General features: G+C 35.0%; 2 protein-coding genes across 2 annotated transcripts; one reads left to right on the top strand and one right to left on the bottom strand.

The window, feature by feature from the left end:
- Positions 1–7,837: 7,837 nt before the first annotated feature.
- On the top strand, positions 7,838–11,643 carry LOC141847078 (putative polygalacturonase At3g15720). Its single transcript, XM_074735061.1, has 9 exons — positions 7,838–7,849; positions 7,954–8,082; positions 8,227–8,361; positions 9,069–9,218; positions 9,313–9,336; positions 9,459–9,748; positions 9,836–9,944; positions 10,059–10,172; positions 11,368–11,643. Exons 1-9 carry the CDS (start codon positions 7,838–7,840, stop codon positions 11,641–11,643), a joined length of 1,239 nt encoding a protein of 412 aa, XP_074591162.1.
- A 605-nt stretch (positions 11,644–12,248) lies between these two features.
- LOC141847077 (protein C2-DOMAIN ABA-RELATED 11-like) lies at positions 12,249–13,856 on the bottom strand. Its single transcript, XM_074735060.1, has 4 exons — positions 13,793–13,856; positions 13,581–13,717; positions 13,128–13,223; positions 12,249–12,682 (listed from the first exon to the last, which is right to left on the bottom strand). Exons 1-4 carry the CDS (start codon positions 13,854–13,856, stop codon positions 12,371–12,373), a joined length of 609 nt encoding a protein of 202 aa, XP_074591161.1. The 3' UTR covers positions 12,249–12,370.
- Positions 13,857–15,814: the final 1,958 nt, after the last annotated feature.

Raw genomic sequence — 15,814 nt, 5'->3', positions numbered from 1 at the left:
TTTCAATGATTTGGTTCATTTTAGACTCGTCTTGATTTGATCTAATTATCTTATCAAATAAATTTGAACACTAAAATATTTGAGTCGGCTTGACTCGTTTACGGCCCTAGTTGCAAGAGAGCTGTTACTAGTTGCAAGAGAGGTGCTGATGAAGGTAGGCAAATGAACACGACTGATTTGAAGTTTCTCACACAAAAAGACGAATCCATCTTTCTCCATCTCTTTCCTTAATTTCCATGTCACTTTTAAGTTTTAACTCCATCTCTAATATATCTCGAGTCTCCGGCTGAAGTCTTCTGGTCCCATGGCTTTCTCCATCTCTGATCAGTGCAGCTCACAAGCTGCAGATGAGAGCTGCCAATGGAAGTAGGCAAAGGAACAAGACCTGGTTTGGAGTTTCCCACATAAAAAGACGAATCCATCTTTCTCCATCTCTTCCTTATTTCACATATATTTTTATTAAAATATAGAAAAACAAAAAGAATTATTTTTACTATATATATAATATTTTATCATTTAATTAATTTTAGTTAAGTAAATATGATTATTTAGTACCTGTGATTTAATTTTTAAGAATTATATAATAGATGCTATACTAGCACTCAACTAAATTATAATTATAACTTAAGTTATGGCTTAATTGTATTCAAACTTACTTATTTATTTATCAAACTTATTTAAATTTATTTATTAAAATTATTATCGATCTCTCTAGCTTTTTATCAAGCCCAATTGCATGCAATATTGTTGTTCTTATTTAAATATTTATCTAATTCATAAAAGCTATATTATTTTTTTTATTTTTAACCTATTATAAAACAAAATTACATTACAAATATTTATAAATTTTATGTTATGAAATAAATTTAAATTTAAAATTTTATTTTATAAATTGTTCAGTGATTTTACTTAATTACTATTGAATGAATATAAATGAATTTTATAAAATTAAATACCAAACTTATTCGCGGTTTTATTTATGAAATTGAATACCAAATTTATTCAAGAATATTCGAATAATCAAATTAGAAACATATTAATCATTAAAAAAACAATAAAGACATGCTGTGACTGAATTTGCTATAACTAAACGAATACATTAATTATCAATTACATCAATGCAGACAACTTTCATCTAATCGAACCTGCTATAATTAAAATTAAATCAAAATAAAATTACACAAAAACTATTCTTGTTGTATTTCTGAACCTGACATAAATTTATATATTCAAACAATTTAGTATATACAGTTTCAATAATTGCAACGTAATTGCTTGAAATGCATTCTTAACTCAATTCATTAATGAAGAATTAATTGTATCATGCTTTCCTTTGTTTTTATTTTAGATTATCTCATAAAACAACTAATTAGATCTGTACCAAATAGAAATGCAAAGATCCAAATAAATCTCCAATCTTTAACTCTTTCCAAACATTAATACTTCATCTATATATATAACTGATCATAGTTCAAGAATAATCACAGTACTCAACAATGGCTGGACAAGTAAGAAAACTAATGTATCTCCATTTTTTATTATTCTTTTCTTTATGATTTTTCTTGTGTTTTGATTTTGATTCAGAGCCTTATCATCAGTCTCTTTGTTCTCCTTCTTCTTGCTGATCATGAGGTTTTGGCTGATGAGTCTTACAACGTCTTGGACTTCGGAGCCACAGGAGATGGCAACACAAATGATACTTTGGTACCTAATAAATATTTGATTTGAAGAGTTGAATATTTAAATTATTAAAAAAATTTATAAAGAGTCACTGATATTTTATTTCTATTTTAAAGCCGTAACTACTACTTCTTCTTCCTCCTTTACTGGATGCTGCTTCAGGCGTTTGTGAAAGCATGGAGTGCAGCTTGTCACAACAGCACGGCACGATCCACCTTGATCATTCCGGCAGGGAAGACATTTTTGTTGTCGCGTGTCGATTTCGAAGGACCTTGCAACAACTTCATTTCCGTAGCGGTATACATACATACATACATACATACATACATAAATACATACATATTGTATATGTTTGAGAAATACTGATATATATGTTATTCTTGTGCCAAAGCTTGATGGAAACCTTAAACGGACAAATGAAATATGGCAAGAAGGTTATTTCAGCTGGCTTCTTTTCATTCGAATCAACGGCATAATCATCTCCGGATCCGGCGAGCTCGACGGGCAAGGGACAAACTGGTGGTCATGCAAAGAGGAAAATGTAAAACTTTATATCTATCTATCTATCTATCTATGTCGGAAGTTATATATATTTCTCGACGCTAACTGTATTCTTTTGATTGACTTAATTGTTGTTGTTGCAGCAATGTCCACATGATGCTCCCAATGTAAGTCGAGTACTGAAACACATTGGTAAAGAACTTAGAGGTGTAATCGAATCGAGCCAAATCGAACAGTAAAAGGCCTGAGGTTGAGCTCGGTTCATTTTTCTTAAGCTTGAGTTTGGTTCAAGTTTGATTCAAGCTTTAATTCTTAAGCTCAAACTCGGCTCATAATGAAATTAAATAGTTCGCGAACGGCTTGAGTTCGGTTCAAAAATGATTCGTTTTAAAGTTAAACGGATTTAGTTCGAACTCGGTTCGGAAATAACTCGAATAGCTTGCGAGCAATTTGGCTCGTTTACACCCGACCCTATTAAGAACTTAAGTGTGGAAATTGCTAATGAATTAGTTTATATATTTGCTTGCAGAGTCTACATATGTTGAGTTGCACCGATGCACAGATTTGGGGGCTTAGGTTGATCAACAGCACCATGATGCACATATCGGTGTCGAAGAGCGAGCGAGTCGATATCACCGGCATCACCATCGTCGCCCCCGACGAGAGCCCCAACACTGACGGCATCCACGTCCAGGGAAGTCGATATGTTAGCATCAGAAACTCCATAATTGGCACGGGAGATGACTGTGTGTCATTGAGCGAAGGTGCTGAGGACATTTCTATTAGTAATGTAACATGTGGCCCTGGCCATGGAATAAGGTATATATACTTAATTACTTACTTAGTAAAGTTAATCTCCATTAAGTAAGTGTGTTAATTTCAAATTAAGCATACAATTAATTAACCTTGAAGTCATTAATTTCATGCTTAATTGTAGCATTGGGAGCTTGGGCAAAATGGGGTCTCGGGCAATAGCATCAAACATCCATGTCTCCAACTGCACCTTGACCCAAACAACCAATGGAGTCAGGATAAAGACATGGCAGGTACAAGATGCTTTGATTTTTTTTTTTATCGAGTATTTTATCATTGCACTATATTTTATTAGCTCACTATAACTACTAAAATACAAATCTCTTTAAGGACATATAAAAGTATTTATAGTATATTTTTAGTGGCATTCTGACGTCGGACGGGACAGTAATTATCCTGTGGGTAATATTAAATTTGTTAATTTGACTGCAAACTCTGGAAGTAATTTTTTAAATTCTGTTGATTCGGAAGAATAACAAGAGATGAGAAATAAACGATACTGTCAAAAATATTATTAAACCAAAAACTTCATCTCCTAAATATTAACACATAAAGATGTTTATATACACCCAAAACTCTAACTTGTAAAAGAAAGATAAAATCTAATAGAATTTTTTTTTTAATGGACTCGAAATCTTAAAAATCTTAAACGGACTTAAAATTCTAAAAAGATAAAATCTAAACTCACATTTAAAAAGAAAAAATTAAAAAAATTAAAAAGATAAAATCTAAATTAATTTTTAGAAAAGAAATTTAAATCTAAAAATTTTAAACAAATAAAAGATCAAATCTAGAGTTTTGACGATCCGATTCAAATGAACCATAGTGCTGCAATCTAACCATGCCAATCCTATCAGGAGGCTACGGGTTGATAATCTTTCTTGTCGGTAGTCTCGATCATCCTTCTTCAAGGCCCAAAAGGGAAGTTGATAGTCTCGTTTTCTTCTCATCACATCTCAGAGTAGAATATAATTAATTATATCAAAAGACATAAATTAATCGAATTGCTAGACCGTCTAAAATATCAAAATTTAAACTCATTTATATCAAATATTAAAACTATATATGTTCTATATATTTTTTTTTATAAAGATAATAAAATTTATTATTATAAGACCCTCTTAATTAACTAATTTATAATTAATTATTATAGTTAAAAGGAGGCCTTGATGTAAAATTGTTATCATTGACATTAAGGTCACGGGTTTAAATCGTCGACACACAGATATATACGAGGGTTTCGTATATCAGACTGTCTTACCCTCTTAACTAATTTACAGTGACAGATGAAGATCTTTTTTTTTGAACTTTGCAGGGAGCTTCTGGCTTCGCGAGGAACATATCGTTTGTGAATATTACCATGAATGACGTTCGTTACCCCATTATTATAGATCAGTACTACTGCCCTAACAGAGTCTGCGATGCACAGGTACGTAGAAAAAGAAAAGGAAAACTAAGTTACAAATAATTCCAATTAACTAATAATTATGATATCTCATTCACATACGATCGATACCGATCGTGTGAAACTATTAGAATGGCGGATTCCACCTTTACTGAAATGATATCTCATTCACGTACGATTATATTGATGTTAATGCTGTACAGGAATCAGCAGTAGAAGTGAGTGATGTGAAGTACATTGGAGTGACAGGAAGCTCATCGAGGGAAGTAGCAGTCGCTCTGAATTGCAGCCAAAGTGTGCCTTGCAGTGGCATCGTCATGGACAGTGTTAATCTGTGGCCTGCAAATGTAGGAGAAGAGGTGCGGTCTCACTGCATCAGTGCCGATGGATTTGCCAGGAATCAAGTCACGCCTGCTGTCCCTTGCTTGACCCAGTGAAAACTTGCTAGCTAGCTAGCTAGGGTTTCTTACTGACCATGGATGGTGCCTGGTCTAACCCTTCGCTCAAGCTGGGAGAAGTGTACGTGCTCATCAGTTGTAATCTTCAGCATGTTTCTTTCAGAATTAATTCTTCAATGGAATAACCAAACAGGCTATGAAGGACCCTATTCAAGCAATAAAAAATAATAATAAAGTTATGTTCTTACTATGTTATGGTATCCGGATTATTCCTCAAGCACCTCGCTCTAATGTACTTGAATGTTCAGTTATAAGCTTAATTCAATTGAGCATCCGGCCTCATTAATGCTCAGTTATTGATTTCAATAGAGCATTCGGCATCCATACTCAATTATATATAGATTTCAACCGAGAATTTAATCTCAATGCTTAATTAATTATAGATTTCAACCGAGCATCTGATTTCATTACTCAGTTATTGATGTGGGAACAGAAGAGAAGTTTTAGTCTTTTTAGTATTTTTGATGAGTTAGAATTTTGATGGTATTTTTTTGATGAGTTAGAATTTTGAGGGTATTTTTATCTTTACAATGTTAGAATTTTGAGTCTATTTAAATTATTATTTAGTTAGTTTTAGGGTTTTAATTTTTTTTATCAATAATATTTGCAGTAATGTCGTTTATTTCAAGCATCAAGTTTGATTGTCTTTCTCTTGGTATTGTATTGAATCAACATGGTTTAGAAAATTGATTATGATATTTGTGCACAAATCAACAAATTCAATAGTTATTCATTGCATATATCAGTTGATATTAGAGTCAAGTTGATCTTACGATATCATGTCGCTGAGAAGACAACAACACATCAACTACTCTTCTGATCGTGATATGAAGTAGCGATTTAGAAAGATCGACAGATTGTGTAATCTATTTGTGGATCAAGTAGCAAAGAGGATGACAATGTTATTGAGAATGTGGTTCTTCGGGAACAACTAAAGCTTCGTAGGTAGAAAATGGAGAATCCAAATTTGAAAGTGGTGAGTTTGTTGAGCTTGTTGTTAATACTTTTATGCAGGACAGGATCTTAGCAATGTACAAATTATAATGGATGAAGTATTGGAAAGGAAGTGCTTGAGGGACGCAAAGATGGATAAGAATAGCGTCCACGATATCGTGCTCATTGGCGGATCGACTAGGATTCTCAAAGTCCAACAACTGTTAGTAGATTTTGCCGAGTTAATTTTAGAAGATCTTTCTCCTGAACTACCGTCTGACACTTTTGGTAACACATGATGATGTGATCATGTGACCAACAATTTGAGTGTGAATTGTCTTTACTTTGAGAAGAATGATGGAAAATAGAAGAGCAATTTTAGTCTTTTTAATATTTTCTTAAGTCAGAATTTTGAGAATATTTTTGTCTTGTTAGAATTTTGAGTATATTTAAATCATTATTTAGTTGATTTAATATTTTTAATTTTTTATCAATAATATTTTTGACCGTGCTATTTCTTCTCTAATGTCGAGTTTGGTTGCGCATCTCTTGGTAATCTATCAAATCAACAGAGTTTAGAAAATTGATTCCAGTATTCTTGCATAATCAACGGATTCAATAGTTATCTACTTCATCAGGTATAGGCTTCAATCGAGCACCTCGCTTCAATGCTCAATTATTAATTTCAATCGAGCACCTGACTTCCATGCTTAATTATAGACTTCAATCCAGTGCTCGATCAGCTTCAATGATCAGTTTTAGACTTCAACCAAGCATCTGGTCTCAATGCTTAAATATAAACTTCCACCGAGCACTGGACCTTAGTGCTTAGATATTGACTTCAAACGCACACTCGGCCTCAATGCTCAATTATAGATTTCCACCAAGTACCTGACCTTAGTATTTAAATAAGGGCTTCAACAGACTACTTGGCTTCAAGGCCAAGATATTATACCTTGACACTTGATGAATGGGAAAGCATGTAGTAAATGTCAGATCTGATTTCCTAATTTCCTTCCAATGAATACGTGGTTCTTGGTGAATGGAGAGGCGCTTAATGGTTGTTAAATCTAGTATCCTGATGACTCTTGTGAGAGGAGAATGGCAAGTGCGGGGTATGAGGTGGAGATGCCGTCTTAACGACTATATAAATATTAGAGAAGAGAGGTTACGGGTATAATTTTCTTCTTATAAGTAGAGGTGACTCTTTCTCACATAAAGCTTATCTCATTTCTGGTTCTTTTTTTCCTACTCTTTTTCTTCTTCTTGCTTTAACAAATACTAAATTTCTTCTACCGATGATTTACTTGAATGTCAGAGTAGTCACACTGGTAAAGCCGATCAAGCTCTAGCTAACTCATGTTACCTCTTAGGCAATTAGATGGATCTTAACTATTTGGGAGACGATCTAGCTTTGTGAAGAGGAGGAGCTGAAGCGAGCAAAAAGGACACCATCACACTATCTAGGATGATGTTAATACTTAAAATAATGTTGTAAAGAATTGTTGAAATTTTATTTTCATGATGAACCGATTGGTTCGACCAATTAGGAACATATTAAGTATTAACGGTTAAAAAATAATAAAGACATGTTTTGACTGAATTGGCTATAACTAAATGAATACATTTATATTATTCCAAAATTAGCTTTAATAATTTTTTAAAAAAAAATAATTTTTAACACGACAACTTTCATCTAATCGAACCTGCTATAATTATATTAAATCAAAATAGGATTGTATAAACATTATTTTGGTTTTATTTAAATAATTTAATATATACCGTTTTATTTTGTTTATGCTCAAGTCCCATTAATTAAAGGTATTAATTATTTGATTTCTTATGCTAATTTTCTACAGCAAGTTTAATAATTGCCACGTGATTAATTGTTTATTATTATATATTACGTAATTCCATGAAAAAACTAATTATTGCCATACTTTCCTTTGTTTTTTTATTTTAAATTGTCTAATAAATCTCCAATTTTTTAACTCTTTCCAAACCTTGTTCTATATATAACTTCATAGTTCAAGAATCACAGTTAACAATGGCTAGACAAGTAAGAAAAAAAGCTAAACTATCTCCATTTTTATTATTCTTTTCTTTTAATTAAAAACAAGGTTTTTTAATATATTTTTCTATTGTGTTTTGATTTTGATTCAGGGTATTATTATCAGTCTCTTTGTGATCGTTCTTATTGCTTCCTGCGCTGCTGAGATTTTGGCTGATGAGCCAACATACAACGTCTTAGACTTTGGAGCCATAGGAGATGGCAACACAAATGACACTCAAGTGCGTAATTAAAAGATATATATATTCATCTTCTGTAAGTCTGTTCTATCGTAATCAATTCAGCTATGTCCCAAAGACAAAGATATATATATCTATGATTCATATATTTTTTGTATCTTAAATTCTTAATTGCTTCTTTTTCAGGCGTTTGTAAATGCATGGAGTGCAATTTGTCTCCACAGCACAAGACCCTCCACCTTGCTCATCCCGGCATGGAAGACATTTTTGTTGGATCGTATTGTTTTCCAAGGGCCCTGCAACAATGCCATTCACGTAAAGGTATGCAACACACGATATCAAGTCTTATGTTGTTAGGTAGTATATATCCTTCTACATCATTGGACTCTATTCCTTATGATATCATCACATATATTTAAATAAATTTTATATATGTAAATTTATTATTTAATCTATTAAAATCCACTTTTCCACATTCAAAGTTTGATGCAAATTTTTTTTATATTATCTACATAAGTTTTTTACTTAGTTCATACCTCCAAACATTTATTAAAAGAGAAGAGATCCACCAAAGCAAAAATATCTTAGATGCCAATGTTTTTTTTTGCCATTTTATTTTGTAAATTGAATTCGAACCTATCTATATTTTTCTAAAGCACAAGTTGTATAATAAAATAGTGACCTCTATATCTATCCTTTTCCTTTCCATTTGTAATATATTTAAGACATCTCAATTGGGCAAATTCAAACCCATTTCATTTTCATTTGTTCCTTTTCATGAGTACTCCAAACCCCACTTTAAGTTCATGAGTACTCCAAACCCCACTTTAAGTAACGAATGAAGTTTCGAGATTGAAAAATTTATATTAATTCTTTCGAAACGAAATCTTTTACTGTATAATAAAAAAAAAAGGAGTCTTCCTTAACTCTAGTTCATGGATCCGTCCTTAGGTATACATGTATAGTATCATATCATATCGTATGGTATATGTTTGAGGAAGACTGACATGTTATTCTTGTGCCAAAAGGTCGATGGAAACCTTAAACGAACAAATGAAATATGGAAAGAAAATGTCAATAGCTGGCTTCTTTTCATTCGAATCACCGGCCTAAGCATCTACGGCTCCGGCAAGCTCGATGGCCAAGGAACAAACTGGTGGTCGTGCAAAGAACAAAATGTAAACCTTTCTATCTATCTATCTATGTCGTAAGTTAATTATGTATGTCTTGACACTAACTGAATGTTTTTGATCGACTTAATTTGTGTTGCAGCAATGTCCATTTGCAGCTGCCCATGTGAGTTGATTAAGAGATCTAAATTAGTGATCGTGTGAGACCGCTGGGACGGTGGATTTCATTTTTTACTAAAGAGAAATCTAAGTGTGGAGATTGTTAATGAAGTAATTGTGATGATGCAGATTCTGGAGCTGCTGAGTTGCACCTATGTACAGATATGGGGGCTGAAGCTGTTCGACAGCCCCATGATGCATATAGCCGTGGGGCAAAGCGAGGATGTCGACATCGGAGGGATCACCATCTCCTCCCCCGGCGACAGCCCTAACACCGACGGCATCCACATCCAACAAAGCCGCCGTATCAAGATCAGAGACTCGGTAATCGGCACAGGAGATGATTGTGTGTCGATGAGTGATGGTGCTGAGGATGTTTCTGTCAGCAATGTAAATTGTGGTCCTGGCCATGGAATAAGGTACTTGCTTAGTAGTCAATACTGCCCGGCCTGGCCGCGAGCTCGCGACACCGGCCCTAAGATTAGTCATTGCTTGTTTACTTGTAGTATTGGGAGCTTGGGCATGGCTGGGACCATGGCGACAGCAACAGACATCTACGTTTACAACTGCACCATGTCCCAAACGACCAATGGAGTTAGGATCAAGACATGGCAGGCAAGCGACAATTCTATCTCTCCGAAGTACAATTTATACACACTCGGAAAGAAATAGATGATATTCGTACAATATTGGTTCTACCTTGCTTGCTTGACATTTTGAACTTTGCAGGGAGGGTCTGGGTTTGCGAGGAACATATCATTTGTGAATATTACCATGAATGAAGTGCATTACCCCATAATTATAGATCAGTACTACTGCCCTCACAGCAGCTGCGGATCTCAGGTAAAAAGGATAACTACGGCCTTGTTCGGACAGATTTAGAAATTGTATAAAAAAAAAATTTGAATTGTTTTTCATTCTTCTAATAGGTAGATAGATGGATAATCCATCCGTGGATATTTTCTTTCTCCTAATTCTTTTCTATAAAAGGTGGAATTCGCCACCTTAGCGGCCCCATACGGTCGGTCTTACGACCATCTATGAGGACGGTCTCACAACCATTTGTGAGGAGATAAATTGAGAAACTGCCATTGGTCACGACGCAGGAGGATATTGCTTGACTTCGCCAGGATTCGAACCCTTGTCCTCTTCTGTAACTCTGCTGCGTCGTAACCAACTTAGTTATGCCCCGGGGACAAAACTGTAGTGGGTAAACTTTTTATAGTGATCGGCTTCACCATTGAAACGGCCCCATATCAAAAAATCTCCTAAAGAATTTTTTGGAAGTACGGTACCACTATGTTGATAAGAGCCTACTGTCCGAAACAACATCCCAGCCAACAAATACATGTTGCTAAGATGACTCGAATCGCAACAGCACCTCAGTCAACAAATACATGTTGCTAAGAGGATTCGAACTCGGAACCTCAGACAGCACACGTCTCCATGTTTATCACTTGAGATAAGGCACTTTGACCTAATTCTTAATTATACATAAAGCTGTCAAACGGATCAACCCATCAAAAACATGTCATATATCGAGACAGAGTGGGTTGACCTACCAACTTGATAAGTTACGAATTAGACGGGCCAACCTATATGTCTATCAAAAAATATATAAAATATTAAAATTTTAATATTTGAATTACCATTTAAATAGGTTGAATTGAAATTTTTAAATTTGAATTACGATTTAAACAAATCAAAACTACTAGTTCATTAAATTTTTTATTTTAATTTTAAATTTTGAAAAAAAAATAAAATTTTCTAATTCGCAGATCAACCCAAGCTTATCATAAGCCCACTAAAATAAATTGATAAAATTTTTAACTCACGTAAATTATTTACAACTCCACAAGGTCACCTTGACAGCAACCTCGTGAGGTCACCTTGAGCAGTCGCAATCGGCCACCCCGCACGAGGTCGCCTCGTGCAGCCGCAGCTTGGGGTTATATTTTTTTCCCATGTTTTCTTGAATTTTTTTTCTCATTCCTCTCCTTATGATTTCTTTTTTCACTTTAAATTTCTTTCCTGAAAGGGCAAGGGTAAGTCGATCGTTGACGATGCTAATGCTCTACAGGCAACAGCAGTCGAAGTGAGCGATGTGAAATATATCGATGTGACAGGAAGCTCAACGAGTAACGTAGCAATTGCTCTGAACTGCAGCCAAAGCGTGCCCTGCACCGGCATCGCCATGGACAATGTTAATTTGTGGTCTGCAAATCAGGGACAACGGGTGCAGTCTTACTGCATCGATGCCCATGGATCTGCAAAGAATCAAGTCACGCCTGCTGTCCCTTGCTTGACTCACTGAAGCTTGCTAGCTAGGGTTTCTCATGGACCATGGATCATGCCTGGTGTTTTTCATACTTGTAATGTTGTAATCTTCTTGAATGGAATAACAAGCAGGGCTATGGACTTTTGGAAGGATTGGTAAATATTAAAGTATATTTCAACAAAAAAATAAAATCCACCACTTCAATAGTCTCACACACGATCGATTCCACAATCATTTATGAAGAGGTAAATCAGAAAACTACAATTGGCTATTACAGAGAAGGACATTACCTCGACTTCACCGAGATTCGACCCTTATCCACTTTAACAAGTCTGTCTCATACTAACCAACTCAGTCATACCCCGGAGGCTAAAAAAAATATTGAAATATACAACCATCATTTAGTTGGCACATATAAATGCTATTAAGAATCTATAAAAAAAATAATCTTTTATCCGACTCATCTAGCTCACACTATCTACTTGGTCATGATTCACAGCTTGTCTACTGTTGATTGCTCAATCAAGCTACCCTAACAATCTTTCTTAGCAAGTTGCCTATAAAAGTCGATATTCGGTGTAACAAGTACCTATAGAGGTAGAAGGACAAACTAAGATCTTCAGCAAGTTTATTCCGTACTAACTAACTCAATCACCCGAGGACAACAAACTAAGATTTTGATAGGTATAGTAATTGACAACATTTTGGAATATTTACAAGTTATTGTTTCCATTTCACAACAAAGCCAGGCAGGAAAATTTAATTACCTCTCTTTTCGATGGTCTGAAGCAATTGGGTGATCGATCCATTTAACTGTGATATATAACTCACCAGACTCCACATCACTAAGCCTCAGACCAGCTTCCAGCACAATTTCGCCATTCGTGTATGTGATAAAGCTATCAGCCAAGAGGCAGTTGTCCCTGTCTGGAGTTAGTCTCCTCAGCTTTGTCTCACCAGCAGTAGTGAGCTGCAGAGCTTGTTTGAGCTTTGAAGCAGAGGCAAGGGGCTGAAGATCAAGGAAGGCGTGCCCCATTTTGTCATCAAACTTGAATGTGTCCCGATCAAATACTTCCTGAGACAACATGGAAATGAATTGTGGCTTTTGTAAGATATGGATCATGTATTTCTATATGCACATGTATGTTAGGTAAGTAGTACTTTAATGGGCATAGAAGTAATAGTTTCCATTAGACATGGACTAATTCCATCTGGTTGTAAGATCTTTACAAATCAAAGTGATTATTATCGATTTCATACCTAGAACCCTACGAACATATGAGATACTATAAACATGTAGGGAAGCTTATAATTCAAGGTATGGGATAGTTAAGTTGCCCCTCACGACATGAACAGTCATAGAAATTAGATTCTTCCTTCAAAAACCATAGTAGGTTGCCTAAATTCTTTCGATTATGGAGATAAAACTTAAGTATGTTTCTTTACAAACAAAAGTCACTGTGAAACCAAAGGGCATGATAATTTTAGTAAATCATTTGAATCCTATTCGATGAACTTACCATTCTCATTACACCTAGATGCTCTTTTACATGGAACGTTAGCTCTTCGTTCCAAACAGGATTAAGGCAACTATTAATCACCTTGGTCTTTGCAGTCTGAAAATACAAGAAAGAAAAGAAAAACAATAAGCATGGGAGAACTCGGGGAAAAAAAGTTTTTATTAGGTGTTAACAAGTTTATGATAACACAATCACATTAACAATAAAATATAGAATTATACACAATTAAACAGTTGAAGGCTTAATGTGATCAGAACAGATGACATTTAGCAGAAGCTCTAAACCATCATGATGCAAGTATCTTGAACGAAGTATGATATATACTGTACTAATGTAGAAGTAAAATGTAATATTGTGCATACACGGAGACCACAATGTAAATTATTAGGGAAAATGCAACTGTGAGACCCCAATTAACTCTCCCCAATTCCAGTTGGTATCAGAAATTTATACCCATTGTGCTACTGACTCATAATGTCGACAATCCTCCACATAGTATAGTTGATCCTTGTTTAAGGATGTTGTCCTTGCAAGATTGCTCATGCACAGTACATAGGCAACATGTTGCTTGCAATCATGGAGTGTTTGTGCTATAGGCATTGGAAGATCAAGTCAGATTGCTGTTGATGTCAGTAGTAGTGGAATGACAGCAAGCACAATACTACCATCAAGGCGGTCATAGATAGCACTTGAGGTTGGAGTCGCCTGCAGCTCCCTCACAGAAGCCATCATCTCTCTATAACAAGCAAAGATCATTACCCCTCGAAGAAGATAGGCATGCATCAATTTCACTAGATAGATTATATTCCATCAAACTGTTACAATGATAAGTGATGATAAACTAGTCGACTCTTCAAATTAGTTCATCTACTTGGTGTGGCTAAGACAGTGACTTTTGTTCACACAGACACACGCTTGATATGGATATTATTCTGGTGAAGTGGGGGCCAGTCACTGGGAGATCCCAGGTTATCTCAGTGGGTCAAGGAACTTATTGGTCAAGTTTAGCTTATTGAATTCATTAATCCTATTCTAGCACAATAGTACGAACTTCACTAACTACTTTTCTACCTTGAGAAATCTGTGGTGACAGTTGGACATGTATGATCCACAAATCCTCAGTTCCATCTTTCCCTCTAATACTCTTCTAGTTTTGACTAGTCATTTACACAACCACAAGTGTTTACCTCTACTTTTTCTCTTACTTGGATTATAGATTTCCAGGCTAAAAATTATTCGACTGGAGATGCAACCCTAAGTTAATTTTAGGTGCCAACGTCCAGTAGGAATAAAGAATGAATTGTCAACAACATAATTTCTCCAATTCACATAAAAAGGGACATTCATTGCACTTGTTCTTAGTAACACTCTATTCTATCTTGTGCGTGCCTTTTTTTTTTTTTTGGTTTTTTGAACAATCATTTGTCCGTTAGTGCATGGATAAATAACTTAAAAGGTAAAGTCGCTTTTCTCTAATTTATGAAAAAGGAGGCATATGTTGCATTTGTTCATACTAAAACTATATTACGTGTTGTGTTTACTAATTTGAACAATAATTTGTCCCCTAATGAATTGACAAATGACTTTACAAGACAAAGCCACTTTCTTTCTCACTTAGTGTGTCTCTGAGGAATGAAGACCAGAACAGTGATTGAGAGTTGAGACATTATGTATTTCCAAGCAAAACTTTAAGAGCACATGAAGGACTGGGACATGCCTCTTTTAGATATTAGATTCCTTACTTGTTTGGAATTGTAGAGAGGAAATATAACTGTGCGATGCTTGTAAGCTTGCTAAACACACTAATATGTATATATTTATACAAGTCTTAAAATATATGTTTTAGTCCTTCTGTTTCTTCCTACCCAATACCCATCCTATATGTGGGACCTGTGTTATTATAACACAAATAATTCTGACCAACATATCTACTGAAACATCTCATTTCATTTGTCAATAGACACATGGAACACCATGACAGTGGCATCTTTTTGAGTGCCTCTCTGCTCCTTCAAAACAAGCAAGTCAAAGACCATCTCCTCAAACACTAGCATCTCCTCAACACAACACGGTGACCAAGGTGCACATGAGACAGGAGAAGAATTATTCTGGTTTTTATGTGTCGAAAGCAGTGACAACAGCGCATGAGGTAGCCTGCTATATTGTACACGACCTTTTCCAGTGGCAGCACAAGCCTTCTTCCTCTCCAACATTTCTCCCTCTTTTCTACCATTAGGGTGAGGACTTGACAGATTTCTCTTGGTCCATTCTTGTCTTTTTCCTACTCCATCTACTTTTAGGGCTCAGTACAGACATTGACAACAGAATCCACACCAACACAACTGGTATATCTTATTCCAGTCAAGATTTGATACCCCACTAATAATGATTTTAAACTTTGTGGTATTGTATATCAAAGCTCATGCACGAATATGAATGTAACAAAAAGGATGCAAATATACCTAATCACTAGAAACTTTTCATAATTCTTCTTTAGAAAAATGAAAAAGACATTCATCAACAAGCAACAGGGAAGAAAAATTTATAGAATAATTCGTTTGATAGTTTCACAAAATGCCTGAAGGAAACTTGATCAGGCTTGTGATATGTAAACTTTCAACAGGGTCAACTTACAATTCAAGAAAAAACAATCAACGCATTGCATCTCCCAACAGAAAAGATTAAAT

Source organism: Curcuma longa, chromosome 16, assembly GCF_044706935.1.
Source record: "Curcuma longa cultivar G26 ecotype Majalengka, Jawa Barat chromosome 16, ITB_CL_G26_1.1, whole genome shotgun sequence".
Lineage (NCBI taxonomy): Eukaryota > Viridiplantae > Streptophyta > Magnoliopsida > Zingiberales > Zingiberaceae > Curcuma > Curcuma longa.
The sequence above is the reverse complement of the archived record's forward strand: the minus strand, read 5'-3'. Positions and strand labels throughout refer to the sequence as shown.

What these genes read in the sequence shown, in the direction of transcription:
- LOC141847078 (XM_074735061.1), top strand. An exon ending in GCAACACAAATGACACTCAA is followed by an intron (nt 8,083 to 8,226) that starts GTGCGTAATTAA and finishes CTTCTTTTTCAG; the next exon opens with GCGTTTGTAAATGCATGGAG. An exon ending in GGTCCTGGCCATGGAATAAG is followed by an intron (nt 9,749 to 9,835) that starts GTACTTGCTTAG and finishes GTTTACTTGTAG; the next exon opens with TATTGGGAGCTTGGGCATGG.
- LOC141847077 (XM_074735060.1), bottom strand. Translation starts at nt 13,856, where the DNA reads ATGGCTTCTGTGAGGGAGCTGCAGGCGACTCCAACCTCAAGTGCTATC. An exon ending in ATGAGTCAGTAGCACAATGG is followed by an intron (nt 13,224 to 13,580) that starts GTATAAATTTCT and finishes TTGTATTTTCAG; the next exon opens with ACTGCAAAGACCAAGGTGAT. An exon ending in ATCTAGGTGTAATGAGAATG is followed by an intron (nt 12,683 to 13,127) that starts GTAAGTTCATCG and finishes ATGTTGTCTCAG; the next exon opens with GAAGTATTTGATCGGGACAC.